The sequence below is a fragment of the Pantherophis guttatus genome, chromosome 2 (assembly GCF_059756535.1).
Source record: "Pantherophis guttatus breed Tessera chromosome 2, ASM5975653v1, whole genome shotgun sequence".
NCBI lineage: Eukaryota > Metazoa > Chordata > Lepidosauria > Squamata > Colubridae > Pantherophis > Pantherophis guttatus.
In genome coordinates, this window is record NC_142064.1 from 15,259,313 (window position 1) to 15,283,806 (window position 24,494).

At 40.3% G+C, this 24,494-nt stretch overlaps 1 protein-coding gene across 1 annotated transcript in view; it reads left to right on the forward strand.

Moving 5' to 3' along the window:
• The window catches only part of DCC (DCC netrin 1 receptor), a 1,302,851-nt gene that overhangs the window by 1,238,168 nt on the left and 40,189 nt on the right, over positions 1-24,494 (forward strand). The window contains exons 24-26 of the mRNA XM_034401555.3: positions 2,269-2,495; positions 7,445-7,561; positions 18,503-18,658. Coding sequence (XP_034257446.1) covers positions 2,269-2,495; positions 7,445-7,561; positions 18,503-18,658 — 500 coding nt within the window. The remainder of the gene's footprint in view (positions 1-2,268; positions 2,496-7,444; positions 7,562-18,502; positions 18,659-24,494) is intronic.

A 24,494-nucleotide genomic window follows, 5' to 3' on the forward strand; every position in this document is an offset into this window, starting at 1 on the left:
TTCTTCATATGTTTTAGCCTCCAGTCCCCTAACCATCTTTGTTGCTCTTCTCTGCACAGAGTTTAAAACTCTGATTGGTTATGATAACAGAGGAGTTCTCACTTGGCAGTGGGATACTAATATCATTTTCCTGCATCTAACTCATATATTTCTCTGCCTTTCTCAACAGCTTCAGATCAACTGCTTTAATCTCAGTGGAAGAGCTTTATTTCCAAGAGTCAGGAACTCATTATCTGAAAACGTTCTTTCTAGGAAACAGAGGGTTCTAGAAGTACCATTTGCTCTTAACCTCTTCCTTGGTGTCCATCAGATTTCCTGCTTCACCTGCCTTTTAACTAGATAGCTAGATAAATAGTTAGAATGTACACATAGTGTATATCTGTCTGTTCATGCATGTGGGGAAGCTGCATTTGTATTTGGACAAACTGGGGTTTTGTAACTGATAATGGATAAGCCATTCCATCAGCCATCCTGAACCTCTGACATATTCTTAAAATTCCACATGTGCCTACGGTTGAGGATCATTGGCTTTATTTTTTAAATATACTAAATAACGCCTACATCCCTGGTGGTTTCATAACTGTTTGAATATTTATTGATTTGGAAAGCTGAAGACCATAATGTGTGTGTGTGTGTGTGTGTGTGTGTGTGTGTGTGTGTGTGTGTGTGTAGATAGATAGAAGGATAGGATAGGATAGGATAGGATAGGATAGGATAGGATAGGATAGGATAGGATAGGGGAGAGGAGAGGAGAGGAGAGGAGAGGAAGGAAGGTAGGTAGGTAGGTAGGTAGGTAGGTAGGTAGGTAGGTAGGTAGATAGATAGATAGATAGATAGATAGATAGATAGATAGATAGATAGATAGATAGATAGATAGATAGATAGATAGCTCTGGATAACCATCTGGTTTCAAAGCTTAAAGACTATGCAATGTATCAAGTGCCTATCAATGTATACAGGCCTGGAAGGAATACAGGTAGTTCTTAACTTAAGTGAATCACATGATCCAGCTTCCCCATTGCCTTTGCTTGTTGGAAGCTGGCTGGGAAGATTACAAATGGTGAACCCATGGCCCTGGGGCACTGTGATTGTTGTAGATATGTACCTGACGGTTACCAAGCACTCAAATTTTAATCACGTGACTGCAAGGATGCTACATTGTTTGGAAGTCCGAGGAGAAGTTGTAAGCCCCCTTTGTTAGTGCCATGGTAACTTTGAACAGTTGCTAAACCAACGGTTGTAAGTTGAGGACTACGTATATTGTCCTATATGCTGTCCTTAATTCTTGGTTCTATTCCAGCCTGGAACATCTTCCCCATATCAGACATCTAATAAGCAGAATGATTTACCATACAGAACCATTTTGATTAAATTTCTCCATGCAGCCTAAAAGATGCACAGATTCCTTTTATATGCAGGTGGTGATTGAGTTATCTTGGTATGATACTGCTGCATAAGACATCTAAGAGTCATTTGCACAGATCTTGTCTTTTTTCCTCCCAAATGGCATCTTAATAGAGCAATGGGGGGTTGATGGGAATAATCCACTTGATAAATTGCCCTGACAGTAGAATTTGGAATGACAGCCATTTGCGGTCCATTATATAGGTGAGTGTCCTTCCCTAAAATAGGATAAAGCTTGATCATTTTTTTAAATTTTATTTATTTATTTATTTGTCAAGCATGTATAAGATAACAGATATAAGTATAAACATGATTATGAATACATGAAATAGATATGAATAAACAGGGAAAATTAGGACAGGGAAGGTAGGCACACTGGTGCACTTATGCACGCCCCTTACAGACCTCTTAGGAATGGGGTGAGGTCGACAGTAGACAGTCTAAGATTAAAGTTATGGGGGTTTGGGGAAGAAACCACAGAGTCAGGTAGTGCATTCCAGGCATTGACCACTCTGTTGCTGAAGTCGCATTTTCTGCAATCGAGTTTGGAGCGGTTCACTTTAAGTTTGTATCTATTGTGTTCTCGTGTATTGTTGTGGTTGAAGCTGAAGTAGTCATTGACAGGTAGGACATTGTAGCAGATAATTTTGTGTACTACGCTTAGATCAGACCGAAGGCGGCTTAGTTCTAAGTTGTCTAAGCCTATTGTTCTTGATCAATTAGGCTGAAATTTTACTCAGGCAAAGGGAATAAATGTAATCAATCCCCCACTGCATCCGTTGAGTACTATCAGAAATAAGATCATTTTTTAAGAAACTCGGGCATTTTGACTTTTCTCTCCTACCTTCTTCCTCTCTTGAACAGAAAGCGTGCTACTCATAGTGCTGGCAAAAGAAAGGGCAGCCAGAAAGACCTAAGGCCTCCAGATCTCTGGATACACCATGAAGAGATGGAAATGAAGAACATTGAAAAGCCGTCAGGTTCTGATCCACCAGGAAGAGTCTCACCAATCAAGAGCTGTCAAGAAATCACTCCAGGCAGCCACAGCCAATCTGAAACGCAGATGGGCAGCAAGAGTGCCCCACAGTCTGGTAATATTGCTTCTTACCATATGTAAAATGTACTGTACAGCATAAATTCACACCCATATACAATCCCTAATAACTTCCAGTAAAAAATCATGTGAGAAGCAATTATGGAACTTCATCCATAAGTGTACATCAAGAGGGGATGCTGTAGGCATTGTGTGAAAAATGCAACCTAAGCAGGTTTATCTGCTCTACATAATGGTCAGATGAGAAAAAATACAATCCGTGTGATGTTTTTGATTTTATTTATTTATTTATTTATTTTTAAATTTGCATACCGCCCTTCTCCCTGAGGACTCAGGGCGGTGAACAGCCAAATAAAAACATAAACTACAAACATTAAAATACAATTAAAAAGATATATATAAATTTGGGCCCATGATTAAAAACAATAACAAACAATTAAAAACATTTTAAAAAGTGTTAAGCCAGCCCGGCTTGCTGGAAAAAGAAGGTTTTAAGGGCATGGCAGAAGGCACCGAGATCTTGGATTCTCCTTATCTCTGGGGGCAGCTGATTCCAGAGGGTAGGTGCCCCCACAGAGAAGGCCCTCCCCCTGGGGGTCACCAGCCTACATTGTTTGGCTGATGGCACCCCGAGGAGGCCCTCTCTGTGGGAGCGCACAGGTCGATGGGAGGCCGTCGGTAGCAGCAGGCGGTCTCGAAGATAACTAGGTCCTATGCCATGGAGCGCTTTAAAGGTGATAACCAACACCTTGAAACGCACCTGGAAGACCACTGAGAGCCAGTGCAGCTCACGCAGGAGAGGTATTACATGGGAGCGCCATGCGGCTCCTGTGACTACCCACGCGGCCGCATTCTGGACCAGTTGGAGCCTCCGGGTGCTCTTCAAGGGAAGCCCCATGTAGAGAGCGTTGCAGTAGTCCAGGCGAGAGGTGACGAGGGCATGAGTGATGCCAAATATACTATAAGTTTGATGGCAAGTAATATTTTACTAATCTTGCTAGCAACACATGGAAGAGGAAACATTCCACAAGACATTAATTCATAAGATTTTGTTGTTGACAATGGCCTATTGATTAGTCTTTAGATATGTTTTGTATTGTGTTTGTTTCTCTATGTTTTATATTCTTGTTATAAACGTGATAAATGCAGGATTGGTAGCCTTTTTTCAAGCTAAGAACAATTGAGACTTCCTGCCAAATATGGTCAAAGTCATAGCCCGACCAGATGAAGTCACTGCTGATACTGCCACCACCATGTTTATCTCCCCTCCCAACCTCATTAGTAAACATCATTGAAGCATGCATACATTCCCTTATTTAAACACACTTATTCACACAAAGTAGGAATGTGGTGGCTCAGTGGCTAAGATGCTGAGCTTGTCAATCAAAAGGTCAGCAGTTCAGCGGTTCGAATCCCTAGTGCCGCATATCGGGGGTAAACTCCTGTTACTTGTCCCAGCTTCTGCCAACTTAGCAGTTCGAAAGCACGTAAAAAATGCAAGTAGAAAAATAGGGACCACCTTTGGTGGGAAGCAGCGTTCCGTGCGCCTTTGGCGTTTAGTCATGCCAGCCACATGACCACGGAGACGTCTTCGGACAATGCTGGCTCTTCGGCTTTGAAACGGAGATGAGCACCGCCCCCTAGAGTCGGGAACAACTAGCACATATGTGCGAGCGGAACCTTTACCTTTACCTATTCACATAAATTCTCAACCACTTATTTATTTATTTTATTCAGTTTCTATATCCACCCATCTCCACCAAGTGACTCTGGGCAGCTTACAATTCTAACACTATAAAACCATTACAACAATTAAAAAACAATAAAAACATCCAGAATAAGTACATGGATAACCAAGTAGTATTTAAGCTAAGAAAGTGGGTTTTTAGTACATTCTCAGTCCTGGGACTAGACACATAGCCAGGTTTTTAAAGCCTTATGAAAGGCCAACCGGGGTCATTCTAATCTCTGGTTAAGATAATATCCAATTATCCTCTAGATTTTACTCGATCACTGCTACCTCAAAGCCCCAAGATACAAATTGCTATAAAGTACATAGCTGCCCAGACTTTGGGCATTGCAGAAATAGGACATTCTACAAGAATCTCTGATTCTAGCCCAGCGGTGGGTTCTAAATTTTTTTACTACCGGTTCTGTGGGCGTGGCTTATTTTGTGGGTGTGGCTTGAAGGTCATGTGACTAGGTGGGCGTGGCTAGCTGGTCAGAGTCATTTCTGGAAGGTCCTTGCACTTACGACCAGTCCTCGCACTTACGACCCGACTCATTTGTTTGCTTTTAACACTGATCAGCTGTTGGGCGGCCCTTTGAAGCCACGCGGCAAGAGTTTAAACAGTTTTTTCCCCTCTAGTCATCAGCTGGGACTCAGGAGGCAGCAATAGATTGGGGGTGGGACCAAATAAAAGGTAAGAATAACGTGGGGGGGTGGGAGGGCGGGGGGGGAGAACCGGTTCGGTGACGTCATATCGTCACCGCTACCAGCTCGGCCAAACCGGACTGAACCAGGAGGAACCCACCACTGTTCTAGCCTAGTCTGGTCTGGCCTGGCCTGGCCTGATCTGGCCTGGCCTAGCCTAGCCTAGCCTAGTCTAGTCTATTATTTAAAAGTAGCCCTGGGATTGGTTCAGTTCAAAGATCTTCCTAGGCCAGCATCTATCACACTGGCCAAACAGATACTGTATATCAGAAGTTCAAAAGCATCACAGGTGGATGATGGCCCTCTTCCTCTGTTCCTCCTAGCAACTTTGTGAGTAAAATGTAGGTTTGGGTGTGGCATCATGGATCTCAGGCAGGGTACTTGTTTAGTATCTTCTCATGATTTAAGATCTCAAGCTTTGGATTCCGTTTGGATAAGTAATTTTTTCCTACCTAGCATTACATTTGAATTGGATCTCAGATATTTCAAATAGCACATTTTTTTTCATAATCATTAGTAAATATTAGATATGAAATCTACAGAGAGGGCAACTCAAAGCACAACTCTTGAATAGTGAACAATTACAAGCAGATTTTCTTCTGCAACTCTAATGCTCATAAAGCCAGTAATTGCTATTTCAGATATAAACAGGGATGTTTATATCCGGGTTTAATATAGATAATAATGAGTATAGCAAATCAGGGTAATTCCAGATATTTATACTTTGTTTGTACGTGGAACTAAAGCTTCTCATTTTATGCTATCAATCTGCCAAATCTTCAACCATAGACATTGCAATCCTGGCATTAGAGTTTGATTTGAACTTATATATATATATTTAAAAAAAAATGTTTATGTATGCAACCCTATTAAAATTTTGAAATATGATACAATTTCACCCTAAGATTTTATTCCTGAATCTACTGCTGAAGTTATCAGGGTTCATTTGTGCAGCAAATGATCTTAAGTAACTGGAGATCATATGTTACCTTTTAAATGCTCTCCTGAGGGTATCTGCCCATTCAATTAGATTAGAATCAGAATAGAATAGAGGCGGAAGGGACCTTGGAGGTCTTCTAGTCCAGCCCTGTGCTCAAAGCAGGAGACCCTATACCATTTCAGACAAGTGACTGTCCAGTCTCTTCTTAAAAACCTCCAATGATGAAACACATACAACTTCTGGAGGAAAGCTGTTCCACTGCTTAATTGTCCTCATTGTTAGGAAGTTTCTCCTTAATTCCAGGTTGCTTCTCTCCTTGATTAGTTTCCACCCATTGTTTCTTTTCCTGACCTCTAGTGCTTTGGAAAATAAATTGACCCCCTCCTCTTTGTGGCAGCCTCTCAAATACTGGATGCTATCATGTGTGTGTGTCCCCCACCCCAAGTCCTTCTTTTCTCTAGACTAGCTAAACCAATCCTGCAATTAAGATTAGGTAGAGGTCCCTTGCACCAGGGCTTGTCTTGCTTTAGATTTGAACCTTCTCAAGTTTGAAGTCCTCAAGGCTGGGGTGAGCTGCAATTGTACTTGTCTCTCTCTTGAGTTATCCCGCGGTGAGTTGTTCCATGGCAAGTTGAGCTTGGCGAGTCCGCTGGGGTGAGTCGACAATTGTGAGACCGCTGGGGCGAGTCGGCCATGGCAAGTTGTCCTATTCCACATCAATCTTAGTGCTCCATGAATTGATGAAGGTCAGACACTGGAAGAATAAACTTGAAACCTTGAGATTGAAGAGAATATATAGTCTGAGCCTCTGATTTATCTTTCTTCCTTTTCATTTTGTATTTGCTTTTATTGTCCGCTTTTTATTGCCGTTGTTAGCGACTCAGAGTTGTGTGCTACAAGATGGGTGATGTTTTCTTTTCTTCCTAGAATTTCCCCACAAGTGCAGGATTCCTTTTTTTTTTTCCCAGATCCATTGGTAGCAACAGGATTTGATGGAATGACTTGTCACCTGAACCTGACAATGCAGGCTGAGAGAGTGACTGGCTTTCATAGCTAAGTCAGGACTAGAACTCCCAGAATCCTGGCTTCTAGGCTTGGGGGAAAATATTTAAATAAATGAATAAATAAAATCCCACCGAATGTCAAATGCTGACTGGACCAAATAATTAGCATGTGAAAACATGATCATTCTTGCTGTGGATTTTTTTCCACAAGCTATAAGGAAGTCTAGTCACAAACTATATTTTTGAAAGACGATCAGCATTTCTGCAAAGTACTTCCCATTGGAGCTACAAGGAGACATGACTGAGCTGTGACAGAAATTTATAAGAGGAATTAGCATTCAAAGTCAATTCTGAGAAAATGAGAAGCAATTCATTTGATTCCAAAGTGGCCCTTAATATTTTCTATGTTAGTATTAAGAAGGGATGTTGATTGAGTCCCCCACTTTTTAAATTGGAAGTTATGACAAAACATGTCCATTTATCTTTCCACCGACTGGGAAGCAAGGAGCCAAACAGCTTGTATTTGAATTTTATTTAGTCCTTTAAAGCATTTATATAGCCACTCATCTTATGCTCATGTATTTAAGCTTTGCTTTGTTTTCTTTCAGTTCCTGACACGGAAGAAGTGGGAAGCAGCATATCCACATTGGAACGTTCACTTGCAGCTCGACGAGCGACACGTGCCAAGCTCATGATTCCTATGGACTCACAACCCAGCAATCCTTGTAAGCCTAACATCTACCCTATTATTCAAACAAGAATTCCATTGTGTTGTCATGTTGGTAGAGAACTCTCTTCATTCAGTTGGGTAAATAGAATGGTGCTGTGGCCTAGAGGTAGAGCTCTCGCTTCACAGTCATGAGGCCGTGAGTTCAATCCTACGGAGAGGCAGATATTTCTCTCTCTGGGCACATTGAGAATATATCCACTGACTATACCTCCGCATTGGTGACAGGAAGGGCATCCGGCCAGTAAATACTCAGCTCCATTACATTGCACCTCCCTAAGAGAGATACACCTCACAGTTTGGGAAATACAGAGCTAGAACTACTAGTTGATTGACTACTACTTCAAAACTTTTCTGGGTCTTGTTGGGGAAGTTAACACTACTAGACTTGATCATTCTAATTTTGCTCTACATGGAGCAAGATATATTTACAGTGGTACTCAATACCTCTCCAAGGGATTATGAGGTCATTAAAAGAAGATGTTGATTCAGTTGGATAAATAGACATGTTTACATGGAAGTCTTCTCCAACACAATTGTTTCTACCTGTTTGCATCTTGAATGGAGATCCTACCCTAAGTCATGTTGGTGAGTGAAGTACAGCTGATGGATATATAGTATGGAGCCAACAACAGTCCTAATTGCCCACAACAACAATTGCTCACACACTCACCTAAGAGGGGATCATGCCCAGAAATGCTACAATGGGGATATCAGCCACTATGATTGATTAGAGTCAGTTTAGTGTAATGGTTAAGGTGCTAGCCTAGAAACTAGAAGACTGTGAGCTAGTCCCTCCTTAGCTATGAAAGCTAGCTGGGTGACTTTGGACCAATCACCAGGAGACTGTGAGTTCTAGTTCCACCTTAGGCATGAAAGCCTAAAGTGACTTTGAGCTTATCACTTTTTCTTAGCCTAATCCACCTCACAGAGTTTTTGTGGGGGGAAATAGGAGGAGAGAGTATTATGCATGTTTACCAACTTGAGTTACTTAATAAAGCTGGGATACAAATCTAATCTAATAATAATAATAATATAGAAAAAAAATACAGAAAAAAGTATATCAGATAGCCAAAAAAGGGGTTGAGAAAATCCAAGCATATGTGTTAAAATCCATCTTCTAGAGCAAGGGTGTCAAACTCGCGGCCCAAGGGCCAGATACGTCATGTGCTGGCCATGTCCCACTCGGTTTAGCAAAGGGAGAAAAAGTTACGATACGTCACATGATGACGTGAGTTTGACACCCCTGTTCTAGAGTAACACAATAACAGAGTTGGAAGGGACTTAGAGTTTTTAGTCCAACCCAAGCAGGAGACCTTATAACATTTCAGGCAAATGGCTGTCCATTCTCTTGTTAAAAGCCTCCAGTGTTGGAGCATCCTTTAGAGGGATCTAAAGGCCTTGGGAATCACATTAACGACTGGGAAACCTTGACCTCTAATCATTCATCTTGGAGGCTAAAGACACAGCATGACCCTCTCCAATTCGAAGAGACACTTGTTCAGCAGGTGAGGCAAAGAGGCAGTCCCGGAACCAGCGATATTTGGGGGCTGGGCAGGGGACAGAATATATCTGCCCTCAATGTGGAAGGGATTGCCAATCTCGAATTGGCCTTTTTAGTCACACCAGATGTTTTAGGACCTCTTTCCAGAGCACGATACCATAGTCTTTTGAGACTGAAGGTTGCCAATGAAATGGAGCATCCACAGCATCTGGTGGTAAGCTGTGCACCTGACAGTCAGAACATTTCTCCTTAGTTCTAGGTTGGGTCTGTCCCGGGGTGAAATGCTCCCGGTTCTGACCGGATCTCCCGAGCCGGTAGCAATGGTGGTGGGTGGTTCAAAGAACCAGTAGCAAAAATCCCTGCGCCCCAACTTCCATGCCCCGCGCGATCATCAGAGGCTGTTTTTTTTTACTTTTAAAAGCATTTTTTCTACAACCTCTTTGGCCAAAAAAATGCTTTTTAAAGTAAAAAAAAAACTCCTGATGATCGTGCAGCTCGGCTGGGATCATCAGAGGCTTTTAAAAACATTTTTTCTCTTCGGCTGAAGAGGTTGTAGGAAAAAAAATGCCTTTAAAAGCCTCTGACGATCCCAGCTGAGTTGCCTGATCGTCAGAGGCTTTTAAAAGCATTTTTTTCTGCAACCTCTTCAGCCGAAGAGGTTGTAGAAAAAATGCTTTTAAAAGTAAAAAAAAAAAAGTTAGCCATGCCCACCCAGTCACATTAACCCCCCACACCAAGCCACACCTACAGAACCAGTAGTAACAAATTTTAGATTTCACCCCTGGGTCTCTCCTTGATTAGTTTCCATCCATTGCTTCTTAGACTGCTTCAGGTCCTTTGGAGAACAAGTTGACCCCCTCTTCTCTGTAGCAGTTCCTTACACTTCAACAATATCTGGCATTTACAAGGATGGTGAATGCAGGTTGGCTATTCACCACACAGCCACTAAAAAAAAAAAGCAAAGAAAACACCTCCCGAACTATTTGGAAAAGCTGTTTAGTGCTGGATAAAGCATAAAAGAGATTCAGCTTTCCCTTTTAATTATTATCTGTATTAAGGATCACTTGATTTAAGTCTCTTATCGAAACAATGAAAAAAGGCATTCAGGTTGGTAAGAACAGTTTCCTCAGGTATTGATTATTTTAATAAGGTAAGCAAAAGGCCTTCCACTAACCCACAAAGACAAAATTGTTTTAAAATTGGTTGAGACAACTGGTGATCTACTAGCCAACTGTGCAATTGCTTCTTATACACCATGGCTGAAACACTTTATACGTTACTGGAAGTGAATTGTAAGCAGGGGTTTTTTTTTCAATTCTGCTTTGGGATTATTGATGGGTATGATAGAAAAACAACATTTTATAGAAATAGAGATATTTAAAAACTTACAGTATGCATTGGGCCAGTCTTCTCAATCTGATCCCTTCCTACACATTTCTGGAAAGTGTAGTTGGAAAGTGTACTTGTGCTTAAGCAGGCACAACTTTGCCAAATTTCAACCCCACAGGTTCCTCTTGGACTTGGATTTTGGGCATATACTGTATGTTAGTCCATTTGAGATATTTTGATTTAAAAATTGTTATTTTATGACAAACCACTTTGCACCAATTGAAGGTTACAAGGTATCAAAGAGACATAAGAATTTTAGTAGTATATCCAGTGGTGGGTTGCTACCTGTTCACCCCGGATCGGGCAAACCAGTAGCGGCAGTGGGAGGCTCCGCCCACCCGCCCGGACGTCATCAAATACACTCTGCGCATGCGCAGAAATGGTGCGTGTGCGCAAGCGAACCAGTAGCAAAGGTAAGTGAAACCCACCACCGAGTATATTGATATGGGAAAGAAAGGCCTCCATGCTTCTGCCCTGGATTTCTTGCCAGTTGCACCAATAAACTTTAATTTGCTGTGCAGCTCACAACATGAATTAAAAGTAACAAGCTTGAAATCAATAGCTCACAGTGGAAATTTTGAATTAAGTGGGAAAAAAGCAGAGGAAATGCAAGCCAGTAGCATACTTTTATAAAATTGTGCAAAACAACTTTGAAAATGATAGAAACATTCAGCTCGCACCCAAACACCATCAAAAAGACTACCCAGATGTGAAACAAGTGGCGTATTCACACAAAGGGTTCTGATTATCGAAAAGGAACAGCTTAGAAAGCTGATCTGCTTCTCTAGTTTATAATTGTTCTGTAACAGCAGAACTTGTAATTGGACAATATGAATTTGTATCTTCGTTCACTTCTGCCACCATAAATCAGCTGGGCTACCACTGAGCCTGTCACGAGAGGCGGCTTTGGCACTCCCTGGTTGCAAACTTATTTATCCATTTGTCAAGTAGAAGGCCCAGAGCTAATCTGAAGACAGCTGTCAGTTATTTTAATGACATGATCTTATCCTTTTTCTGTGCATGTACACACATACACTCAGATGCACAAATGCTTTATCTGAAAGAATTAATCATCTTGTTTGTTCCTCGAAATAAGTCTCTATGTACCATCGTTTCAAAGGCCATGGTATGAATATTTATTTGCACTATTTGTGTTTCTGCTCTTCAAAGAAAGCCTACAATTCTCTAGACCAGAGGTGTCAAACTCGATTTCGTTGAGGGCAGCATCAGGGTTGTGTATGACCTCAGGGGGGCTGGGTGTGTGTGACCGGAGGGGGGGGGCATGGCCAGCTTGACGTCACTCGTGTCAGGGGCACCTGTGGTGGCCTGAGTGGTCTGCCAGCGAAAACAGGCTTCCGAGCTCCATTTTCAGCTGCGACGGCCTCCTGCAACCCCCTGCCAGCAAAAACAAACCATGCGGCTCCCTCTAACCTCTGTTTTCACTGCCAGAGGGCTGCAAGAGTCTGTCACAGCCAAAAACGGAGCCTAGGAGAGGCACTGTGGCAAAGGCATTGTGGGCCAGTCCTTCGCTGTTTCTAGGGTGGCTGCGTGGGCCAGATCTAAAACCCGGGGGTCTTGAGTTTGTCACCCCTGCTCTAGACAATTTGTACTTGAATTTAGCAGCAGGGGAAGAATCCCAACTTTCCTTCTTTGAAAATGCAGATGACAAAAAAAGAGAAGAAGTAGATCCATTAGAATACATTCAGACTAGGAGTTCTTGGCAAAGAATGCCATCAAGTGTTATAGTCGCCCAATCTGAGTATAAATGCTGCATTTTCACCAATCAGTTCAATAGGTTATGAACCTAATAATCATTGCCATGTTAGCTGAGGGAAAGGATCTGACTGGAAGTGTCGTTAAATTAATTTCACAGCATGAATAAAATGTGCTTAAAATTTCGACTCCCAACCATTTGAGCAAGATTGCCCTGATTTTAATATACATCAGATGAACAATTATTATTTGTTCAGTATTACAAAATGGCAGGATTTCCTTTTTGGACTAGTGTCTTGGAGGTACAGATCTGGCTTCCGAATTAAGAACAAAATTCTACCTCCTTGAAGTAGATGGAAATAAATGTATAATTTTGCTGCTATCAGTAAGTAGAGGTACAATACTAGGTACCCTGGGGTCCTTAAAACTTTTTGCCATCCCACAACTCATTTTACTGTAATCTTAATTTACATACCTACCCTAAAAATCCAAACACCAAAATGAACACAAATAAACATCATCATCAACAACAACATTCTCTATTCTCCAAAGAACTTGAGGGTAGGACAAGAAGCAATGGGTGGAAACTAATCAAGGAGAGAAGCAACTTAGAACTAAGGAGAAATTTCCTGACAGTTAGAACAATTAATCAATGGAACAACTTGCCTCCAGACCTTGTGAATGCTCCAACATTGGAAATTTTTAAGAAGATGCTGGATAACCATTTGTCTGAAGTGGTGTAGGGTTTCCTGCCTAAGCAGGGGGTTGGACTAGAAGACCTCCAAGGTCCCTTCCAACTCTGTTATTCTATTCTAAAAAACAATACAATGAAAATTTGGGGAAGGTAGATTTATTGTAATTTATTGTAAATCCATTTTTGCACCTCCTTTGGACTTTGTTTGCACCTCCGTAAGAGAGATACACCTCACACTTTGGGAAATACAGAGATAGAACTACTAGTTGATCGACTACTACTTCAAAACTTTGCTGGCTCTGGTTGGAGAAGTTAATACTACTAGACTTGATCATTCTAATTTTTCTCTACGTGGAGCAAGATATATTTAGAGTGGTACCTCAATACCTCTTGGGGCCTTGGTTATGGTTATCTACGTGGTAACCAAGAGTTGACAATAAGTTGAAAAAGAATATCAGAATAACAGAGTTGGATGGGTCCTTGGAGGTCTTCTAGTCCAACCTCTTGCTTCAACAGGAGACCCTATACCATGTCAGACAAACAGTTGTCCAATCTCTCCTTAAAAAACTCTATGTTGGATCACCCACAATTTCTGAAAGCAAGTGTTCCACTGATTAATTGTTCTCACTGTCAGGATATTTCTCCTTAGTTCTAATTGGAACTAGGTTGGAATTGATGGCACATAATCAATCTTTGGCTATGACCCAATCATTAGAGTCAACAGCCAGTTGATTAGACTGATATTCATTTAGACAAATAGAATTATTGTAGTTGTTTTTATTACTTATTATTCTTCGAGACAGAAATGAAAACGCCCAGCTAGGATAGTAGATGCAACTTGTGCCAAACTATGTATTGAAACAGTTGATCATACATTAAATGAATACAGCAAAATTGCATAGCTTAGTTTTAAAAAAAAGACATTAAGAAGTTGGGAAAATACTGCACTGACTTTTATGTTGGAAGTGCCAATTTACAGTCAATAAGAATTACTGGAAGCGTGAAATCACATATAAAGTCCTTGGAAATGAGACCAAAAGTTATGGGATTTTAAAATTCAGACAGGTTGATACCTAGGACAGAGCACACTTTATTGCTGAAGTCATTGCAAGAGACAGTAATGTTGAAGACAAGGAATTGGAAAGGTTACAAAATACAAAGAACTGCAAATAGGGACAGGAAAAATGGGAAGAAAATGCTAGTGATGCCAATTATTGTTGGGATAGTAGATGCTGTGTCACAAAGACTTGGGATGGTTTTGGACTGCTTAAATTAGGAAAAACTCTAACTCCAACTAAACAAAATCACAAACGAGTATTTCATAATTAGATACCACTTTCCATGATTCTCAAATCCTGAAATAGCTCTGAAATTATATGAGTAGCTCTGAAATTATATGAACAAAAAAACTGGCCAGCATTGACTATGACTCTTGATTAGTAAAATTGGAGTTTAATGTGTTGTAATATTAATTAAAATAATTACTCTAGCTCTAGCAAAAAGTCTGAAGAGATTCTCAGTCATCCAGGTCATGGTTGTCCCAAAGGTGCTTTTTCAGAAGGCACCTGGAATTCCTTGTTTTTCTTTTTGAAAACGTTTCACTTCTCATCCAAGAAGCTTCTTCAGCTCTGACAGGATAGTGGGGAATGGAAGGATTTATATTCCTTGCAGACAGCTAGTCATTTGCATCATTTTAGAGGGTCACTGAAGCACTTGGAGGTTTATCTGTGTCCTCAGGAGGTCACCTGAGTAATGCTTAGAATATAAATCCTTCCATTCCCCACTATCCTGTCAGAGCTGAAGAAGCTTCTTGGATGAGAAGTGAAACGTCATCAAAAGAAATTATAAAGTCCAATTGCCTCCTGAAAAAGCACCTTTGGATCTAGACTTGCCTTCATTAATATCAACCAGGCTGCATATTTTTTTAGTTGTATCTCTGCCAAGGGTAGGTTTAAGCATCATAAATTTTAAAAATATTTATTTATTTATTTATTTATTTATTTATTTATTTATTTATTTATTTATTTATTTATTTATTTATTTATTCATTCATTCATTCATTCATTCATTCATTCATTCATTTATTTCCAAGGGTAGGTTTAAGCATCATAAATTTTAAAAATATTTATTTATTTATTTATTTGTTTGTTTGTTTGTTTGTTTGTTTATTTGTTTGTTTGTTTGTTTATTTATGGATGGGTGGATGGATGGATGGATGGATGGATGGATGGATGAATGAATTATCCTCTTCCCATTGTTCTCCCACTGAATTTGCTATTGAAAGTAGAAGGGAAATTGCTTTACACACTGTAAAGCTGAGCGTGATGTTCTTTCACTTTTGTTGCGATGAAGCATTCATTCAACATGCGGGTGGGTGTAGGTGCTGTGACTATGTCAATTATTTTCCACCTCCCTGACTGTTAGGAACTGGAAAATCATTAAGTATCTATGAAATTAAAAGGGTGCCCTATTAGGTTTAGCCCTTGGCCAAGTAAGGAATGGCAGAGAAATAAGTCATACCGGTCAAAGAAGCCCATCTGTCTGGGGTAGCCTATCTGAATCTGACCATTTTTATTAGCTTTTTATCCATTCCATATAGTGCCTTCTCAAGTCGTGCATTTATAAATAATTGAGTTGCCCTTTGTATCTTCTGCTCTGTTCCTGCCCTGCCTTTACATTGCCTAATATAAAAGCTGGATCTGGCAAGAGACATTCTCTTTGCCTTTTTGAATAAACTTACCGAGTGTCAAAATTTCATAAGTATCTAAAAATTCTCTTCAGTTATCTTTGAAAATCCTCATTTCTCTGAGTTATGCAATGCCTTCCTTGGGCATAAAAGAATATAAAAGTGCATATACTGAGAGAGAAATAGTAGCAATAACACTTAGACTTATATACCACTTCGTAATGCCTTGCAGCCCTCTCGAAGTGGCTTACAGAGTCAGCATATTGCCCCCAACAATCAGTCTCCATGAATCTGTTGCAATAGCAATAGCACTTAGACTTATATACCACTTTACAGTGCTTTACAGCCCTCTCTAAGCAGCTTACAGAGTCAGCATATTGTCCCCCAAAATTTGGGTCCTCATATTACCAACCTCGGAAGGACGGAAGATTGAGTCAACCTTGAGCCTGGTGAGATTCGATCTGCCAAATTGCAGTAAGCTGGCAGTCAGCAGAAGTAGCTTGCAGTACTGCACTCTAACCACTGTGCCACCAAGCAATAGCAATGCAAATGCCATTACTGAGGGAGACTTGGGAATTTCCCTGGGAAATTTTTGGATCCTGTTTCCTTCTGGAGAAATTATGAAAAGTTCTGCACTCAACTTCTCTCCCCAAACGTCAGGTGTAGAGTTTTCAAATGCCATTTGTGCCTGGTGCATAAAATCTACCCCTAGTTACTGGTTACCAGTTCTTAGTCACATACTCCCCCTGCACTTACGATGACAAGAAGCTCTCATTCGGGAGTATAGTAAGATCCTGTTAAATTCCTCTCTACCCATACATGGATACATTCCTGATCTCTTAAGATGCCGATTAAAGTCAAGAAATCCACCAATCTTGACAGTGCGTAAGTTGATGGCCGATCATCAGAACACCACACAAAAGTGGATGGAGGCATGGAATAGCTGTTCCCCCCAAGATGTCTCCGAGCATATCAGTCCTAGTAATATACCTCCAGGATTTAGCCTACCCCGACACATATGGGTGACATATAATAGAATTAGAACAACTCATGGGGTGTGTGCTGACTCCCTGTATAAATGGGGAAAGACACCTTCAGCACAATGTGATTGCGGGGGCCCCCGACAGACTATCCAGCACATAGTGAGGGAATGCCCTAACAGAAGGTATCCAGGAGATTCTAGGGACTTCCTCTGCATAACAACGGCAGCTACTGACTGGATCTCCAAACTCGACATTAAACTTTGAAATGTTATTTCTGTTTTCCTTTTAGGTTTTCTTATTGCTTTCTTATTGCTTTAATTGTTTTTAACCTGTAAAAATGAAGTGTTTTAATACTGTGTGTGACCAACCATACGCTAAATAAATGTGTCTGATTCCTGGGAATTTGGGTCAGTAGAGTTTTCTACCAGCATTACCAAGGATTATGACATGAATATAATTTTCATCCCTGGAACTGCATTGTGCCGAGGACACAATACTAAATTACAAATTTTCAAAGAAAGTTTCTCTGTTTCTAGTCCATCCCATCAAATGGAAGTTTCTCTCTTCATCTTTGGGAGATGTTATCTTGTAGCAGATTCACAATTTGAAGCTTAGCAGATAATAGTTGGCACATATTTGTGTTATCCTTCTTCTCTAATTGTTGTGCCTTTCTAGAGGAACTATGTTTGATATTTTTAACTGTAGTTTTACTCAAAGCTAAAACTGCCTAAAGAACTGCCTTTGTATTACAGAAGTGGAACTGAATGGATGTACTTATTCAGAAAATGTAAACATTTATTTCTTCTTAACAATTTTAACAGCAACACAGCAATAACAATATTCATAAAACACTTATAATAATACACACTAATGGGAGACAAACCATTAAACTGGTTTGCCCTTGAGTGCGGCGGCCATATTATTAGCGATAATAGTTTGCATAACTATATCACAGTGACCCTGAAATGATTATGGATATGAAATAAAAAATAAACTTTTTTTTAACCGTAATGCTACTTTCAGAGCAGAATAATTGAAATGCACTTTACCTACCAGTCTCTCTCTCTTTTCTGGTGTCTGAGAGGTAACTGAAGTATGTACTGCTCTAATTCTAACAGACCAACATAGAGAGATAAAGTAAAGCAATGAAACATGATAGTTGCCTTTCTTTCCCTTTTTTTAAAAAAAAGAAAATTAATCTAATACTTTAAATTTATTCTCCTGCAATAGTCATTGATTTGATAGCACTTGGGTATCTTCCAATTACTAGTTGCCATTAAATCACGCTTTGCTCTTAATTTGGAAGACATTTTCAACTAGAAATAAGCACTAATTGATCAGTTTTTATAATAAATTGCATCAACTTCAACTGTGACTTAATCCATCATGTGTCTCTTTCTTTTAAATGGTTGAGTTTAATTTGATGGCCTAGTTTAGATTTATTTTCTTCAAGACAGCAGGAGAGTGGGAGCTGGAATCTCTAAAATCATAATTATGTTTCTGTCAAGTGGCATGTTGTGAGTCCTCACCCAGTGCCAGCCTGACAAAAATAGCACCTTCCCCCATAAAACCACAATATTTATCAGCTTCCCTGCACATCACTGATATTAGTCAATTTGGTCCAGTGGTTAAGGCACCAGTGTAGAAACCAAGAGACTATGGGTTCTAGTTCATCCTGAGGCATGAAAACCAGCTGGGTGACTTTGGGCCCATCACCAGGAGACTGAGAGTTCTAGTCCTGCCTTAGGTATGAAAGCCAGATGAGCGACCTTGGGATAGTCACTCTTTTTCAGGCTACTCACCTCACAGGGTTGCTGTTGTGGAGAAAATATGAGGAAGCAGGAATATTAGTTATGTTCATTGCCTTCTGGAAAAATTCTGATAAATTCTCCTCCCAATTTCTGGGATAAATATCTGTGTTTCCATAATGATGTTCAGCACAAGTGACTGGATTCCATTTTTCTCTCCAGCTGTTGTCAGTGCCATCCCAGTGCCAACACTAGAAAGTGCCCAGTATCCAGGAATCCTGCCATCCCCCACCTGTGGATATCCACACCCTCAGTTTACTCTCCGTCCTGTGCCATTCCCAACACTTACAGTTGAACGGACCTTTGGAACAGGGAGAAGTAAGTAGATCCTTGCTTGATTCTGACTTCAGTAGGGTGGAGAAATAGGTAAGACACAGAAACCACAAGGCAATCTGTCTCGAAAACTGATTGAGATGGAGATGGCTCCTTCCTTGAACCATAGGAAGAGGTGGAAGAGGAGGAAGGAACAGCCTTGCATTTGGAGGTAAGTGCTTATTTTGGAGATGTGAAGGCCGGCTGAGAAATTAACCATCCTTCCTTCTCTACATCTTTTATAATAATAATACGAATGGGTTGCATGATGAATTCTACTGATTTCTTACCTTTTATCACATGAGAAACATCTTAAATATGGAAAGTCCTCATTCTTCATTCCATCACCAGCACCTCCATTACTAATTAAATGCAACTTCAACTAAACTTCTACTAAAATCCTTGCAACTCCAGGCTTCCCTAGTTTTTCCAGCAATTGGTTAGATATTTCAAATTGTCCATGATATTTTATGTCAGATTTTGCTTCAGTTGTTTCTAATATTCTTATCTTTTCCCCCTTAATGGACATGTTAGCATAATATGACTTAAAACCTAGAACTATGTTCACACTTCCTGGTTTGTCTTACAAACAATGGGGACAAATAATGCAAGCAGGGTATTGCTATAATATGGCTTAATATATTCAACATTCTTCCAGTTTTGCCGTGTTGCTGCATTGTTGTGCGGGGGTAGGTGCTGTGACTATGTCAATTATTTTCCACCTCCCTGACTATTAGGAATTAGGAAAACCATTACGTATCTATGAAGTTAAAAGGGTGCCCTATTAGGTTTAGCTCTTGGTCAAGTAAGAAATGGTAGAGAAATAAGTCATACCAGTCAAAGAAGCCCATTTGTCTGAGGCAGCCTATCTGAATCTGACCATTTTTATTAGCTTTTATCCATTCCATATAGTGCCTTCTCAAGTCATGCATTTACAAATAATTGAGTTGCCCTTTGTATCTTCTGCTCTGTTCCTGACCTGCCTTCACATTGCCTAATATAAAAGCTGGATCTGGCAAGAGACATTCTCTTTGCCTTTTTGAATAAACTTACCGAGTGTCAAAATTTCATAAGTATCTAAAAATTCTCTTCAGTTATCTTTGAAAATCCTCATTTCTCTGAGTTATGTAATGCCTTCCTTGGGCATAAAAGAATATAAAAGTGCATATACTGAGAGAGAAATAATAGCAATAGCATTTATTTATTTATTTATTTATTTATTTATTTATTTATTTATTTATTTATTATATTTCTATACCGCCTTTCTCCCATAGGACTCAAGGCGGTGTACAGTCAAGAAAAATATAGATACACAAACATCATAAAATTGCTAATTAAAATTATTATTATAACATAGTTTGGCCCAATTAAATAGAACTTAAAATTAGATAACATTTTATATTATTATAGATGGTATATACTTAGATTTATATACCACTTCATAATGCTTTGCAGCCCTTTTGAAGTGGCTTACAGAGTCAGCATATTGCCCCCAACAATCAGTCTCCATGAATCTGTTGCAATAGCAATAGCACTTAGACGTATATACCACTTTACCATGCTTTACAGTCTCTCTAAGTGACTTACAGAGTCAGTATCTAAAAATTCTCTTCAGTTATCTTTGAAAATTCTCATTTCTCTGAGTTATGTGATGCCTTCCTTTGGGGATAAAAGAATATAAAAATGAATATACTGGGAGAGAAATAATACGGTAGCAATAGCACTTAGATTTATATACCACTCCATAATATTTTCCAGCACTGTCTGAGTAGTTTACAATGTCACCATATTGATCCAACAATCTGGATCCTCATTTTCCATCCTCAGAAGGATGGAAGGCTGAGTCAACCTTGAGCCAGTCAGGATCAAACTCCTGGCAGTGAGCAGAGTTAGCATTCTAATCTCCCCCCTCCCTCCCTCCCCCCCCTCTCCTATGAGTGTTGGGCTTTCAGATTGTGAAGGGGAAAGAGGAAAATGACTATATTAACAGAAATGAACAGAAATGTTTGTGTGCATCTGTTTTTAATTCTCAGATAGTTATAGAACCTCAACAAGAATGAATTAACTTAAGATTGGAAATAAGGGAGAAACAGAAAGAAACTAACACTGACATCTTTCTGCTTTGAAAAATCAGATATTTTGCCCTTTCTATACCTGTTTATCAGGGAAAGAGTAGCGAGAAGCACATGACCAATTTTTAAAAATCTTAAAAACTGTTCTTTCCTTCTGAAGGAAACTCTAGCAAAAGTTCAAATGTATTTTTATTTATTCTTGATTGTCTATAGCCTTTACCTTAATCATAATCATAATCATAAGTTTATTTGTCAAGCGTATGTAAGATAACAGGTAAAAGTATAAACATAATTTGAATACATGAAAAGAGTAAGTAAAAAAGGAATATTAGGACAGGGATGGTAGGCACGGTGGTGCACTTATGCACGCCCCTTACAGACCTCTTAGGAATGGGGTGAGGTCAACAGTAGACAGTTTAAGGTTAAAGTTTTGGGGGTATGGGAAGAAACTACAAAGTCAACCATTTTTGCATTTGCAACCATTCAAAGGAGGGGTAAGTCTTTTTCCTTCCACTTGACAAACTGTGAACTGGGAGAATGATTATTCTCCTGATTAAATTTCTCCAGTTGTTGCCAATGGTACACCTTGTGTCTGGACTCCTTTCCCTCTTAAAGCATGATGTGCTCATAAGCAATCAGAGGAAAACAATGTTGTGAAGTTTCCGAAAAATGCCCTAATTAATTCATGAACCATGAGCCAAACTTCAAAAGAAATACAGTCATTTATTAGGACCACCATTTCGGCAATATTCAGATGCAGTTAGAACTAATCCCACGTAGATTTACGTTCCCCTATGACCCTATCTCTCCCCTCCTCCCTGGCCATGTCATAAATCACATTCTCCAATTAACCACTTTGGTTGGCTGTGAAACCCAACACCCTCCTACTGATTGCAGTAAGAAAGCATCTATGGAATGCAGCTTCAGTTATGGAAATCAATCAGCTCTATCAGTTCTCCCTCCCTCCTGCTCATGGCAACTTGAAAGCTTTGCAAGTTGACACATGTATTATCATTGACATGTAACAAACTCATCAAGTAAGTGCTTTTCTTACTTTCCCCATGCTTGGTTAGAGACTACTTCAGGAATCCCAAAAGAGCTCACCCTGAACTTTATGCTATATCTTTTTCCTGCCTTTGATGCCCTGCTAATCCTACACACAAAGATTTTTCTGAAAAGAAACAACATCGATATTTTTGAAGTCTCTGTCACATTAGATGTTCCAATGCAAACCAGCAGCAACAATGTTTGACCTTGATTGAAATGTGACACCTGACACCTGAAATAAATGTAGGAATTAAAATTGAATTAAAATGTAAAATTAAAATATAGAACAGATGTTGAGGCCTTGGAAAGAGTATGGGGAAGAGCAACAAAGATGATAAGGGGACTAAACTGCATGATGAATGATTGAGGGAACTAGGTGTGTCTAGTCCAGGCCTGTCAAAATGGTGGCCTGGGGGCCGGATATATCACGTGCAGGCCACGCCCATCCCATCTCCGCAAAGGCAAAAAACATCATGATACATCATGATCTGACCTGTGACACGATCCAGTTTGACACTCATGGTCTAATAGAAGGATTAAGTGTTCTAATATTTGATGGTTACTGAGAAAGAAGAGGGGTTCAACCTCACAAAGAAGCGAGATCCAACCTAAAACTGAGGAGAAATTTCCTGACAATAAGAACAATTCATCAGTAGAATGGCTCACCTCCAGAGGTTGTGGATTCTCCATCACTGGAGGCTTTCAAAAAGAGCCTGGGTAGCCATTTGTCCAGAATGATATAGGGTCTCCTGCTTTGGACTTTGGACTAGAAAACCTTCAAGATCCTTTCCAACACTCTTATTCTATATTCTAAATGGCTTAGTAAGTTATTCCAAACTGATATAGCAAATGCCATGGTCCAAGGAACCAGTGACTAGATTTAAAAATGGTAGCGGAAGTATGAAACTGTGCGGATTAAAAACTTGGCCGTGAAGAGTTGTCAAGGGGAAAGATGTAGTCCTGGTGTCTTTCCAAATTGCAGAAGAAAACTCAAAGTGGCCAAAATCAGGTCAAGCTGGAGAAACCAATGGCTAAAAACAGTGATTTTATAAATTCATTTGCAAAGCAGTGGCACCAGGGCTGGGTTCTACTTACCTTTACTACCTGTTGGCAACAGGATCGTGCACGCGCACCGAGCTTCTGCGCATGCGCAGATCACCTATGATGATATCCGGGGAGGTGGGTACGCTCAAATGCAGAAAGGGAAACATTTCTCCTTTTGTTTTGTTTTTAGCTAGCCCTCTACCAGTGAAAATGGAGGCCCCCCTGTTGGATGCTTATCCTACGGTTGGGTAGATAATATATAGAAAACTATGTTCTGTAACTTTAACTGCTACGAAGATGACTAATTGGCTGTGCTAAGCAGACATAAAAGGAAGGCAGGAAGTTCGCTCACTTCTGCTCTTGCTTCTGCTTCTGCTCCTGCTCCTGCTATTAGAAGGTTGAACTGCCGGAAGGAACTGTGTCTGTGTTTGAAGAGAACTGGAATTGTAAGCAAACTATGTTTTGTGTTAAACCGTGATTGTTTGAAGAAGTTGTTTTGAGAAGCCAAGTTTGTTTTTATACTACAAGTAAAGACTGTTTATTTTTCTTTAAACGTTCAGAGTCTGTGACTATCTGTGTGTTTTGCTAAGCATCGTATCTATTCACTGTCTGGTCCGCTGCACTACTTTGCAGAGGGCAGTTTTACCCTCAACACCCCCCTCCCCCCGAGCTCCATTTTCACTGGCAGAGGCACCACGGGCCGGTCCTTTGCTGTTTCCAGGCCAGCCCTGCAGGCCAGATTTAAACATCCCACAGGCCGGATCCGGCTCTTGGGCCTTGAGTTTAACACCCCTGCACTAGATAAATGCAGCAGACATTTTTAACCTAAGCTGCTGAGATCCCTACCCCTTTGTAGACAAGTACAAATGGTGCGTTGCAGTAACTCAGTTCCAAGTAACTCGCCCTGCATTATTACATGACTGAACATCCTATTGATTGGAAAGAGTCGCCCTTCAAATCCATCATGTGGAATCGCGTTAGAGAGAGCCTCGCCGTCGAGTGTAGCCATTCACTCTGCCCAATGGGCCGTATTTGGATTTCTCTTTGTCTGTTTTTGAAATTATTTTAGATAAATGGGGAGGTAGGAGTGGATGGTATCAGGGCTGGGGGGAAAAAAAATCACCCTCAGCAAAAAAAAAAAAAATGTTCCCATTATTTGCTGCAAGAGAAATAGAAGAAAATAATAGAGAAAGGCAGAGTTCTGGTGTTAAACTTGTCTGCCATATTGACCACTGTCAAAAATGGCTGGTAGCAATAGTCAAAAATAATGGCTTTATATTGACTTCTTTTTTAATGCCTTTTGCTAGGAAGGGGGGGAAACGTGGCTATTTTGTCAAAGTAATCTCATTCTATAGATCAGCTTCAGGGTGCAAAAGGAGTGTTATGGAGACATATGAATGGCATTTTCTCAAATATCGAGGATGGATGTGTTTCAATTCCCCGCACTTTGAATAACGAGACCGTTGTTGCAGCCAATGTAAGGGGGGAAAAATAGCTTTTTTTCGATGGGGGTTCTCCAGACCAGCATGTAGGGCTGGTTCAAAAGACTCACACCACATGAAAGGTGGGTAGGGGAGGGGGTCTAAGCAAGAGCTTTCCCCATTCCCCATACATTCTTTCCTCCTTGTACATGCCTGAGGCCACCATGGTTCCCAGCCTTCAGCCACTGCCAATCTATT